Raw genomic sequence first — 13,969 nt, 5'->3', positions numbered from 1 at the left:
CAGTCCTATATCAATGTCTGCACAAGTTTTAATACATCTGAAAAAAGACATTGAATGCAGTATTAAAGTACTCCTGCACAGTGATCTGCATCTTTGACAATACTCTTTTGACATGTATTCAAAGCAACAGCCAAGTGCCTAATTTCCAGATTTGCAGTGAGCTTTCTAAGTTATATCTATATACAATTTGGTCATTTGTAATAACTGAAATCCATGCACCTTTAAAAAAGGAAAGTGAGAAACCAAAGTATGTGAAAATAGGTTTAAAAGACAACTGACCTTTTTCCACTTCATTCAGATTAGCAGCTTGCAGTGACAAAGACAGAAGAGACAAGAGACTTTTTACATTGTAATACAACAGCATAGCACATTAAGCTAATGCACAACTATAGCAGCAGAGAGGTTGATATAGCAAACAAAGCAAGCTTCAAAGTCTCACCTCCAGCAGAACAAAACAAACAGAAAGGTAAGAAGTACATGCCACCAGTGGTGTCAGAGAGGTTTTACTTCTGATCAGTTAGTTCTGTGATCTAATGACTGATGACAATGAGCAAGAGAAATGATTATCTGTAATCTATAGAATGTACATACAATGACCTGAAGTTTACTAGACTGGGGCTAAAATAAAGGAGATGGTAATGTTAAGAGAATAGCAAGATTAAAGAGTGCAGGACATAGTGAGTATTTTAAATGTTTTATTTCTCCAGGTTCCATCAGAAACCCTGAATGTCTGTTGATTCCATTTGCTTACTGTTGTGCCACAGTTACAGTCTGTGATCTTAAGAAAGTTTATATTAGAGTGCAAATACCATTCTCTGTCTTTCCACCTGTAACTGTGGTGGTTGCTGTAAAACTTAACTGAGGCAGAGCAAAACAGATTCCTGATTCTTATGCAACACAATAACCTTTCTAACTGCCTGTTTTTAAGACAACACAATATAGTTGAGAGGTGTCGATTTTCAAGGGATTGTTAAAAAAGTCAAAAAGAGGCTGTTAGGTTTTACACTGCAACATTCTTTACAGTTCATTTTGGATTCTAACAAACCCTCCACATAAAAAGAAGGCTTTGTAGAAGAATGATTTACATTTCATACCAGCACATTTCAGCTGATTTCTTCCTTATACTGTGCTGCTGAAATGTAAAGCATATTTGCAGGTAATCATTCACCAAGGAAAATATTCTGGGCTGGTGCAATTCCATGTTGAGTATATGTATGCTGTGACATGTTGAACAAGGACAATTGAGGGCATTGTCAATCTAATTAAAAGAGGACAGGACAAGCCTACAGTAATATTTTTCTAGTATATACACTGTGCCACTTGGAGGCTCAGGGACTTTCTGAACTAGAGATCAATACATCTGAATTTAAAATTTTTATATATACTGAATAAGAACATATAGCCTGTTTTCCTGATTGTTAAGCTACTTTAAGCCAGCTGATACATGAATTCATTTAGTGAAAAATCCTTTCATAAAAAGTAAACATTAGAAATATGCATATCTGATTTTAACCTGTTAGGACAAATATCAAAATCCAAATGTTTACAAAGTTCCCCATGAAAATTACTGTATACATACTTGACAGGGATTCTGTTATTTATCTTTCAGCTCAGGTTAAAGGCCTGAGAAAAATAAAAGTTCTACAAATTATTTGATACCTCATACACACTTGAGGCAACTGTACAATTACATTATATTCTGAACATTACCCTTTTGAGATCCTGATGTGCCCAGACTGCTTTCAGTCTAATTCTTAATACTGAAGCTTATTTATTATGTAAGACCGTGGATGACAGATGTGAGGACCCCTTGGCTAGCTCAATGTTTTACATTTTCACCTTATAACTAATTTCAAAAATCACTGAAGATCTTATGCAATGTGTCCTATTCTTAGATGCTTTGTAGGATAGACAGTATATTGTAGAATTCTGTACTTTCCTCTGTGGAATGGAAAACCTAAATTTTTGCTACAATTACTACAAAATGAGTTGAGGCTCTAGTGATGCGTTTAAAAGCAAAGCATGCTTTTTTAAAAAAGTGTTGAAAAATGTCTGATGAGCTATTGTAAATTCTCAACAGTTTTAAACTGGAGGCTTAAACTTACTGATTAGAAATAGATTGTTTAGATTTCTTTTAGAGCTGGTGAGAAGGCTCTCACCTACTCTCATGTCTTACTGACTTCAGTAGATATTATGAGCAGGCATTGTATCTATAAAACTCATTTTGTGATTATGGTAAAATTATGCACAGATATGAAAAAAAATTAAAAATGCATTGTATTGTATTATGACTGAAGAAGTACTACTGCAATACAAACATCAAAAATTTTATCAATGTTTATTCTCTCCTTTTTTCTCTATTCATAGAGGTATATAGAGAAATGCATCAATTTTTATTTCAACTGCAAATTAAAAATTTACATTTCATTTACAATACTCCAAAAATGCAACAGGCACACTTAACCAAAGTTTTAGGCTAGGACATATAGACAATCCTTTGTATCCACTTTATGGATAGTTAATAAAAGCAGTCCTTCCCATGGTGTCCTGTGAATCCAACAACCAGACTCTAACAGTTAAAGGCATCCAAAGTAAGGTTGAAAATATAGAAATGAGCAACACAGGTAAAAACACCTGCAAAGCTGCAGAGGAGGAATGCATTTGCAAATGAACTATCTCCTATGTAATAGGTATATGACACTTCTTAGCATGAAGCCACTGAAGAGCAGTACTGGATTGATGTGACTTTGCTCTGCCCTCTTCCAGCCTACACAAGAGAATATCTGACCCCATTCTTAAAGGAAATAGCAACTCATCCCAGGGGAGCTGAACTTACTCACCTATACCTGAAATATTAACTGTAGGAGAACTGCTGTTTCTACTTACTGAGGCTGCTACCTGTTGTTCCTTTCCAAGGCTTGAACTGTCAATTGCACTTAGCTATTAAGGTATTGGTACTTGGCAAAACAGTACTTTCTCTTACGAGAAGATTATGTCTGTCCTTCACATATGGATCATCCACGTATTGTTAAATAGACTTTTTGGCTTTTGTATTGCTTTAGATATTGTAGCTTATCCTGCATAGGGGAATTTCTACCAAAAAATTTACCCAGAATAAGTACTGGATGAATACCTCTAATAGAGTATGAAGTTGTATTTCTTATACTTGTGTTTTACCATCTTCACTCGCTGTGCATTCCCAATATTTAAATACTGACTTTAAATTTGAATACCTGAAAACAAGGGAGCAATCCAACAGTCTGTAGAACTAGTGATGGAAACATTTTGGATGAGAAGGAGTTAGCTGGGTTTTCAATAAATGAAATTAATTCATGCATTTACCTCTCCTTACAGCTTCCCAGAGCTCAACTTTGATTGATTAAAGTAAAAATAAAGGATGACTGAGTAGAATTAATTCCCAAACTATGGTGGATGTTACATTTCTTTTTTATGCATTTCAAATCATAATGAATTTAAACTCTATGTTCTTCTAGTGGTCAGCTATCTAATAGAAAATAAATTTGTCTAATTAGAAGTCCTGTAAAAATTATCAATGCAAACAATAGATCCTACTTCCTCCATGCTGCTGTTCCAACTATCCTCCATTTCCACAGAGACCATGACAGTAAGCAAGAGATCCTCTGTCACAAAGAAAAGATGTGCTTTGGCTTGCCTGCCAGCTGACAGAAACAATAGACACTTGTCTTTTTATTTTGTGCAGGAAGCATCACACTCGGTATTAATATTTCTGGTGGAGTACAGGACAGCATCCAGGGGTGCCAAACACAGTTCCCCAATGGCAGAGAAAAATTCTCTATAGTAAAATGAGGATTAAGGAGAAAAGCAGAATATTTTTCAGATTTCTACAGCTACAGAGGTCCTCCACTGGGGTGTCTAGGCAAACAGTGAGGAGGGGCACATTTTGAATGACCTTTTAAATACAAAAATGCTACAATTTCAAAACTAAAAAAGAAATTGATGAGTGGACATTAAATCTAATTTTGACTACAAACCATACAGGAGAAAAATATGGAGAGACACCTGGTATTAAGTCAGTTGTAGAGCAGCTACTAATATACCTGCAAAGTGGAAAATATTACTCTTCTGCTAGGAATTCTTGAATTATCCATGCTTTCTCTTATACTCCTACCTGTATATTCAGGTGGACAAAGGCAAGTATAGTTATTAATTCCATCCACACAAGTAGAATTGTTTTCACAGTCATTGTCTTCACAGTCATCAACATTTACTTCACAGTTTTCACCTTCAAATCCGTCTGCACAAGTACACCTGTAATGCAGAAAACCAAATAAACACATGGACATTTTAGGTGAGGAGTCCAGACAAGGACTTCTGTAATTAATAGAATTACATTAGAATTATAATATTCCACAACAGAACATGGTTGATATAATGTAAAAAGCCCTTTTATCAAACAATTAAAAGTAGTTTTTGTATTTTAAATTACAGAAAAATGCTTCTAAAGCCATATCTTAGTCTTTAATTTAAGGACCCTGCTAAATTAAATCATGGAGCATTCCTTTTGCAAAGCATTCTTCATTTACATTGTAAGATTATATTTCTTATGGAAAGTCATCATTTTGGTTTTTTAAGGGTAAATACATGGAAAATATTGTGGAATCAGCGATTAGTACGTAATAGTAGTTTTCCACAATCATTCAGTTAAATGCACCAATATAAAACTCTCTTTAATGTACATGCATTCATATAAAGAGCCAAAGCCTGCATAAATTCTACAAAGCAGTAATTTATTTTTTTGCTTTTAATCATGTTTCTGCAAAGCAAATAAATCAAAATAGATAGTAAATGTAAAAGTCACTCAAACATGACTAGACATACATTTTCATGTAGTTTGCACTACCTATAATTTCTGAAGCTTTCACTATGAGATTGCTTTGATTTTCAAAATATGTAGTGTTCAAACAAATAAATGAAAAAGATCAAATTCTGAGGCGTGACTATGTCAATTTAAATTCTTGAGGCATAGTATTAAGATGTATACACTTAATTTTTAATAGAAGACCATTTAATCCTTGGGCAGAATTTGGATTAAAAGTAAGAATAACATCATAAAGAATTGCAGGATAATGAATTGTATCTTTTTGAAGTGTCATTTCTAACAAGCTTGAGGTGTAGATTATTAAATGACTAATAATCTCACATAAGAATGCTAAAGAACTTTATTTCATAATTCATGAAGTACATCTGGAGTAATTGTACTGTGTGATTAAATAACTCAAGATTAAAAATGCTCACAGCATGTTTATCTGCTAGCATAGTGAGTTTCAAATGAATCATTAATTTTCTGTTTCACTGGGATTTGCATTTTATCATTTACATGCTGTCTGTTGAAGTAATACACACAGCAACAGATGAATTATGAGATTTTTTCAGCAGGGATCTAGCTAGCTATTAATTAACATAATGGAGTCAATACTATGCTGTCTTGACCTGATATGCCTCAACAAATCACAGTCATTTGTTACTGTTTTGAACAGATTCAAAGCTCTAGAAGCTTTCCAAGGGTGGCAACATGTTCTGAAAACATCCAAAGTGCTAAAATCTGCCTTTGTGTTGCTCTTACCAGCAAACCTAAAGATTAACACCATTAGTTTACCATAAAAATCTCAGTAGTTTTCCATCCTGCTATTACAATTAAAAAACCTACCAGAAACCATCCTTTTCTCCTTCTTTCAAATGACAAGTTCCACCATGTTGGCACGGGTTACTAATGCAAGCATGAATGGGAATATCACAGTCTTGACCCTACACAGGGAGCAACAATTATAACGTAAGAAGAAAATACACACACCCGTGGGAGACAAAGAATACTTGAAGGTTTTTAAGGATAAGCTTACATTTCAGTAAGCTTTTTTCCTCTCCATGCAGTACCTACCTTGAAACCATATGGGCACGTACATCTGTAGAAGTCAACTGGATCATTATTGCAGGTTCCATCATTTTTACACGGATTTGATAAACAGGGATTACACTTTGCAAGAATATTGACATCCACAGGCCCTTAAAAATATAAATTGGATAGTCAGAAACAAGTAACTATTAATTTACATTGGACAGGATCTACCTGAGATGTTGCTTTAATTTTTAAAATTTATATTTTAGACTTTATGGTGTTTCTATATTAATGAAATGCTGAACTGTCCTTCATTCTTTTGATGCAACCAGATAAATATGGGATTGGATTTTTGGTTTAAGTACCAGTTCTTAGTTTTTGTTAAGGAGCTGACACCAAAGTGATTCCCATATTCCTATCCTCTGAAAGCTGTAGAGTTCTGATCCATGATAATTACCTTTCCTTTGTATTAACAAAATTATGAACACAATTTCAGCTTCTTTTTTTTTTTTTGTTATGGAGTAGGAACTGACAGTGAGAAAGTGAACTATCACAAATTTCAATCTGTCCCATAATGGTATTACTGAGAACACTTCTTGAAATGTATTTCTGCTTTAACATATTTATTTATCTTCAGGATCACATAGATGGAAAAATGAAATGTAAAATGACTGTAAATTCCTTGAACATCTGCAAACTGTAATGTAAATTGCATTGTCCAGGCTATCTCATCATAAATAGCTCTATATGGTGTCTTTCTTCCTTATGGGTCAGCCACAGTTCCATGCATTATTGTGTTAGCTGAGCCCACAAATCATGTAGACTGTGCCTCAAACCTATGTGCAAGGGAAGAGTGCAATCCATGCTTGCAGTCTAGCTACTTCTATTAATGATTTATTATGAAAGAAATCAGAAATGGAAATCGACAAAACCCTAAGTTTCAGAACCCAGATTTGAGCTTTGATTTACACAAATCTTATCTATGTAATACAGATATTTTGTAGGTGTTATTTCTCTGTAGTTTCCTGGTTTTACAACCATTTCAGGGTGAATTTTCAAGTCGGGAACCATCTTTTTCAGGGTGTTTTGTTTGTTTGTTTGTTTGTTTGTTTGTTTGTTTTGGGTTTTTTTGGTCAAACAACTGAAGAAATAACTGCTTACTTGTTAGAAGTTAGAAAACACCTGTGTATGAACAATGACTAATTTTCATAATTTTTGTGAAGTTTGATTACTGTAAGAGAAAATGGGTGACTTTGTCAAATGCCAATTAAGAGAATGAAGATACATTCTCTATCCCCAGCTCTTTGGCCTGATAACAATAGTGCCTTCAGTTTGATTCAGATTTCCCCTGCTAAAAAAAGCTCCAGTTATCCACGGATGAACTGCACCTTTGAAGGATCAAACGGTGATTTCTTCTAAATGGAAAAAAAATCCCAAATTCCTGGGGACCACTACAGCAAACGCCTGATTGCTCTGTAACAGGTTTTACACAAAATGAGCCAAACTGCAGAGTTTTCAAAGCTAAAAGGGCTTTGCTTAGATAGAGGGCTTTATTCTATTTTTAAACTTAGATTGCTTAACTTTCTTAATTTTCTTTCCAAATTAATCTCACATTAATTGTAAAAGAGCTGGCCTGGAATGAAGCCATGTGATTGTAAGGATCCAGTAGGGAGTGTTAGACAAAGAGTGAAGGACCTTTTAATTTCTTTTTTTTTCAATCTGCAGTTGCTGGTATCCTTCTGTGTCACAGTCTGCAAGCAGAACACAGTCATACGCGAAGAGGTGCTTACTGCCAAAACCATAATCTGTAAGGACCATTGTTTTTTTCTCTTCATTACATTATTTTGAAAGAGAAATCTATACCTGGTCAAAGTATCTGTTAGATCAGCACACAGGGGAGGTAGAAAAGTTGAAAAAACATAATAGAATCAACATCTAGAAAGTCCTGACTGTACTATGGACTATTGCTGATTATTGAGTATATTAACAGGTTCTGTGAAAAAAATTAAGTGAAAGAGGTACATGCACAAAAATTTGTAATACTGTGCTGTAGCCTTGGAGTCAATCCTTCCTTCTATTTATTCTATCTTCTTTTCCACTTTTCATGCAATAAAATGCTAATTAATTGGCACAAATTAAAAAACATTCAGTAACTAAGCTTTTGTTCCCAAATGGATTAGCGCTCTCAATTTCACTTCCAAAACAGAGACAGAAAATGAGAACCTAAGTCTCAACAAGAGAGTAAGCAACATTATTGGATTTTGTACTTTATTTATTTCAAATGAATATATATGTAGTATCCAATATAAAGTAATAGTCTGATTTATCATTCTTCAGTTTTAAGATCACAAAAAAAGTAAAGGCAGTTTTGGAACCTATTTTCATTTTCACTATACTTTTCCCTTTATTCTTCTTACTTGCATCTATTAAGACTTGTATGTGAAAAAGAATTTGGCTTATAACCTCTTGGTTAGTTTAATTTTTCAAATTGTAGACATCTATGTTCTTGAGTAAGCCCTGAGGAAAAAAATTCTTTTGTAAACCAAGAAAAACTAACAGTATTTTATTGACACAGATATATACATGTAGCTAAGATGTTTTAAGAAAAACCATGACACAAACCCTCTCAAACCAGCTTCTAAAGAAACTTGTTGCAAAAAAAAAAATTGAGCTCTGACATTTTTTGACTTCTCTCTTGCATATGGCCTCTAAAGCAGTATTTGCACTGCTAATGAAATCACCAATTTTAGTACAATGCAATGGAAGTAGTATTTTCAGCTAGGTAACTCAGATTTTAAACCCAGACTTTTGAAATAAAAAAATTGCTCACACAATATACCAAATGATGTATCATAAATAATCATCTGTAAATTCATCACAGGGGAAACAAACAGTACGCATGCGTGTCTTAGGAAAGAATTCTGCTTGAGGTACACAAAAGGAAGGTCAGAAGGTTCTTAAGCAGATCACCCATTCCAGATCTACTTATAACCTTACCTGGTATCAGAAAACCACAAGGCCCTGGAATCTCTAGAAGCAGGGCAAGGATGATAAAGAGGTAAAACATTGAGAAGCTGTTAGATGCCACATTAAAAAAGGAAAGAAAACCCCCCCCCAAAAATGTAGGAAAATAACTGGAGGAAGAAAATATAAATGGATGATTCCTGCAGTAAAAGAATTCATAAAATTAGAATAAGGTAAAGTGATTTTGTTGAGCTTTACGACTGGGATGTGACTTCATTGTGAAATGCCATTTTCACTGGGAACTATTCACTATGTAGGTAAAATTCAAGCATCCAATTCATTATCAATTGAATCCACAGATAGTGATAAGAGGGACTTACACATTACTCTTTTCCTGTAAATACATATACAGTAGCAGACCATCAACAGATATTCTGAAAATAGCCCTTTTGTTCATTGGCAAAAATTTTGGTTCTAATAGGAACATAGCATCTTCCTAATCTCTATTAGTCAGCAGTTCACTTTTAAGCAAAAGATAAAATTACTTATCTTTGAGCAACAGACTCAAAATGCCTTTTAGGGCCATCATGTCATTGAAAAGCTGCTGATTTGCAATCTGTAATTATGAGCATCTTCATAGGACAGTGGCAGGAAAATTATTTTTTTTCAAAAGTATCCATAACACCAGATCTCCACTCTTGGAAGTGAAACAAATACACAGCTCTTACCCTGCACAGTCATATAAAGGATCTTTTTGGATGGGCAAGAGGGAATAAGATAAAATTTCTGAATTGTCTGACAGAAATATAACAATGATTGTAGACAGACGTGCTACAGTTTGTAAAACTGACAAAGCTAGAAAACAACTAAACAGGTTCCTCATATCCATGCAAATATTCCTTCACTTGTATCCCTACAACAATGTGCAATAAAAGCATATCTGCAATACTCTTCAGTGGATACTGGTAAAGAAAATGATCAGATGGGCCAGCAAATGTCCTATCTAAAATGAGGCTAAGAGATTTTGCAACAGATGAGTGTCATATGCAATGAACACTGCCATGACCTCAGAGATGTACTGCTTCAAGAGGGATTCACAGGGAAAAAAATCCACTGGCATCACAAGTAACAAGATAGCTTCCAGTGTTTTTTATATTAAAAAAAAAAAGGTTTTTTGACAGGAAGTCTAAAGAGAAAAGACTGAATAGATTAAATATGCAGTAAAGAACAACTTTGGATAAGACAAACTCTGACAAAGTCCCACTGCTTTGCTTTTCTAAGAACAAAATGACAAAGGGATAAAGTTCATCTTTAAAGATACATTAAAAGATTAATAAGTCAAAACAGCTTCAAGATTACTTAGACACTGAGAATAAGTTACTTCTACAATACTAAAGATCCTATTCATCTGATGCCTCAGAAATCACAATGAGCTTAGTAATGGCTTACAAATACAAGAACACTTTTTTTTTTAAATTGGAGTTTCAATGTTTTTAAATCAGGACCACAAAAAATGAAGTCATATTAGAAGCTTTCTCTGTTTTCAAAATATTTAAGAAGGGATAAATCAGTGGAATAGCGAAAGATTTAACAGTAAACAAACCAAGTCTTAGCTTGATGTAAGCAAAAGGGTACTTTTCTAAAACGTAATAGCACAGTTCATAAAAAGAACCTAGGAATTAACAGACAATAATATAAGTTGTGATATAAATGCCAGCAACACTGGTACCAACATGGAGTTAAATGCCCTGAGACACTGCCCGTTTAACAACATTTTAGATCAAGACCTCTCTAGTGGTTATCACATTCCTTTATCTACCTTTATCTTGGTTTTGGTCTGGTTTGGTTTGTGCTTTCTTCTGAAATATCAGAGACATATTATACATTTAATAGCAAACTGCAAAGATTACTGATGTATTTACAGTTCTTATGGTGAACGGCTTGCAGGAAAAATGCTAAGGGAAGTGTAGATGTTTAAACTCTGTTCATGACTGAGGCGGTACAAAGTACCTGTGTACATCCTGTACTTCAATGTACTATGTACCTCATGAGGAATACTGTACTGCAGGTCCAAAGACTTTTTCTCTATTTATTTTAAGAGATAGGAATGAAAAATCTTTGAAATAAATACATTTCCTGAATGGAACCAATGGCTATATCCTTAAGTATGAGTAAAAGTGAAAAGGCTGAGTTAAGATGTTATAATAAATGTATTTTGAGTACAAAAGACTTGTAATTCACAGCTCAATTATTTGTAAAAATTAAAAATTGACACTTCAAAGAGAAAAAAAAACAACAACAGTACCTTGGCAAGTAAATTTCTTAGAAGGAGTTGTGAGAAGAAGTTTATCTGCCATTTCTCCAGGACCAGCACAACGTGCAATGCCAGGTTCTTTGTATTCTGATTTTACCCAGTCAGATAGCCACTGCATATTACAATCACAATAAAGAGGATTTGCACCAATAGCCCTATGGAAAAAAGACAAATAAAAGAGGGAATAAAGTTTTAAATGGCTGCTTTTTAAGAAAGAAACAAGAAAATGGGTTGGCAAAGACAATTGAAAACACAAACCTGCTCTCCTACAACAAAAATGCCTGTTACAACACTACTGTTTGAATTTAGGTTCTAGATCAAGAAGTGATAGTTTTAGTAGAAACATAGTCCAGAAATGTAGATATTCTTAACAGAACTATGTGTGAAATTTGGTGAGCTAATACCAACTAGATCTGTTTCACTGTTGGTGTGTGATGGTGAAGATCAGCTGCATCAGCAGAATGAAACTGATCCTGGGCAATTTAACAAGATAACAAGAATAAAGTATTTCTTCTGAAGCAGTCAAGAAAATTCCACAGAATTCTGCCCTGATATTTCTCCTTTTCAGTTTATGGCTCTCAGTCTGGTACAAACCATCTGTTTCTAAGCTTCCAAATTGGATTTAATTATTTCCTCTTTGGAGCTGTCTCACTGAACTCACAAATATGTGCAGAATTCTGTAAGAGTTTTCTGCTGCATAAGTAAATAAAACCACATTATCCTAGCTTTGTGGTAGTTACATAAGAATTGCTTCATTATGAAAGTGAATCCACTTTTTTAAATAAGGATCCTTGGGATTTTTTAATTTAAAAAATTTAGCTAGAGATCTTCAGAATTAATTTCTGTAACAGATTAAGTGTTTATTTTCTCTGCTATAAACTGGAAATACTCTTAAAACTCTGAAAACAATGAGACATTGTGTAGTTAATTTGGAGGATTGAAGCCTTGTGCTATTCTGTAAAGATGTACTCATGCTCCTTTCAAGAAATACAGTAATCATGGAACTTTTAACAGATAATCACAACATGTGCAAACACTATCAGATGGCTGTATTAGAACATCCTCTTCTCCAGATGTTTCAATACTTTCCACAGCTTTGAATCAGTGGGTCTTCTAGAGATACAAGAAAGCTTTTGGCAAGCAAAGGCAGTAGGAACTACCAGAGCTGAAACACTCTTTTCTGCCCCACTGAGCAGAAAGCCCTCTCATTTTAACTTTTTAATACATTCAAGCTGTGCTCAAGAAAATATACATATTTGTCAGTCAGGCTTAAGTCAGAGCAATTAAAAAAGGAGGCTTAGTAACAAGGGAACTTCCCACGCAAACAGAAATACCTAGAATTTGTCCATTCTGTATTTGCAAAAGTGGATGTCAGCCTGAACAAACACAATTGTTCTGCTAAAATTAAAACATTAACAAGGATACTGGTATCCATTAAGAAAACAGTACCAGCAACAATCAAATCTATCCAAGTTTTACTGATATTTCATGCAGATAAATTGGTTTAATAGCAGCATTTGAATGAATTATCAATGACTGAAAGCTTAATCAGTATGAAATTTCTGAGAGCTCAATGTAAAGGGAAAATACTGAATGAGAAACAGATAATTAAGTTTTTAGCAACTGCTGCTGTTCAGAAACTTAAGCCCCCAGATATATCTAAAGGCACTAGTCAACATACTCCTCAAAGTCTTAATTATCCAAAACCACCATGAGGCTTGCAGAAGGGTAGCTTGTTCTGACTTAGGTTCCCAATGAAAATTAAAAACTGGAAAACTATTGTCTCAAATTATGTTCTGAAATCAGATGTGATATGTTTAGTGCCAACAAGATGCTGACAAAGAATCATAGAATAATTTTCATCCATTCTCACCTCCTGCACAAAGCAGGGGTACCTTGGTAGTCAGGCTTGCTCAGGGCTATTTCCATCTGAGCTCTGAAAATCTCCAGGGATGGAGATTCTCCTGCTTCTTTGGGCAACCTGGCTGAATCATCGTCACAGTGAAGAATTTTTCATTATGTTCAATTGTTGCAGGTTTTGATGCTTTACCCTCATTCTTCACTGTGCACCTCTGAGTTTCCATCATTGCTGTAATCCCTAGAGGCTTGAAGAGTTTTAGGTCTCTCCTTGGCATCCCCTTCTTCAGGCTGGATAAGCTCAGTTCCTGTAGCTTCTCCTTACAGCTCATATGATCTAGCCACCTCCCAACCCTGCCTGTCCCTCTGCTGGATTTACTGTAGTTCATAAACATCTGTTTTGTACTGGAGGAACTGGACACTTAGTCCAGATGTGGCCCTAGGAGGGCCAAGCAGAAAGGACTTATCAGTATCCTCAGTCCCCTGGCTGCTCACTTTCAAATTCAGCCCAGAGTGTCTTTAGCCTTCATTGCCATAAGGACACAGGGCAGACAAGTTCAATTTGCAGCCCAAGCAGCAAGCCCAGGGTTTCTCTGCTGAGCTGCTGCCAGCTCTCTGGCCAGTGGCCATCCTCTACACAAGCACGAGCTTCTTCCAGAGAACTTTGCATTATATCTTTGTTTGGCTCTATGAAATTGGCTAAGCATAACAAAAAAAAAAAATACAGTACACAAGCTGAATACTCACAGATGTGATAAGGCTGAAAGATCATTAAAGGCTCCTTCAGGAACAACAGAAATATCATTGCCATGTAAAGACCTTAAAGAGAGAAGAAACAACAATATCAATGCAGAAAAAATCATCAGGTTAACTTGGCAAATTTCATCTTCTTTCAACAGTTTTCATCTTTTTACATATTTTTTTCCTTCCAGTTCCTCGGTGTTTCCAACTGTTTCTAG

At 34.8% G+C, this 13,969-nt stretch overlaps 1 protein-coding gene across 11 annotated transcripts in view; it reads right to left on the bottom strand.

Annotated features, from left to right (window-relative positions):
* Window positions 1-13,969, bottom strand: part of SLIT2 (slit guidance ligand 2) — a 257,601-nt gene that overhangs the window by 28,549 nt on the left and 215,083 nt on the right. For 7 of the 11 annotated variants that reach the window (XM_030946825.1, XM_030946835.1, XM_030946827.1 and 4 more), the window contains 6 exons: window positions 13,758-13,829; window positions 11,145-11,308; window positions 5,918-6,042; window positions 5,690-5,787; window positions 4,151-4,290; window positions 280-306 (listed from right to left, as the gene is read on the bottom strand). In XM_030946825.1, coding sequence (XP_030802685.1) covers window positions 280-306; window positions 4,151-4,290; window positions 5,690-5,787; window positions 5,918-6,042; window positions 11,145-11,308; window positions 13,758-13,829 — 626 coding nt within the window. The remainder of the gene's footprint in view (window positions 1-279; window positions 307-4,150; window positions 4,291-5,689; window positions 5,788-5,917; window positions 6,043-11,144; window positions 11,309-13,757; window positions 13,830-13,969) is intronic. The other 4 variants (XM_030946830.1, XM_030946828.1, XM_030946831.1 and 1 more) reach the window with 1 other exon arrangement.

Source organism: Camarhynchus parvulus, chromosome 4 (assembly GCF_901933205.1).
Source record: "Camarhynchus parvulus chromosome 4, STF_HiC, whole genome shotgun sequence".
Classification (NCBI taxonomy): domain Eukaryota; kingdom Metazoa; phylum Chordata; class Aves; order Passeriformes; family Thraupidae; genus Camarhynchus; species Camarhynchus parvulus.
This window is presented reverse-complemented; position numbering and strand designations above follow the sequence as displayed.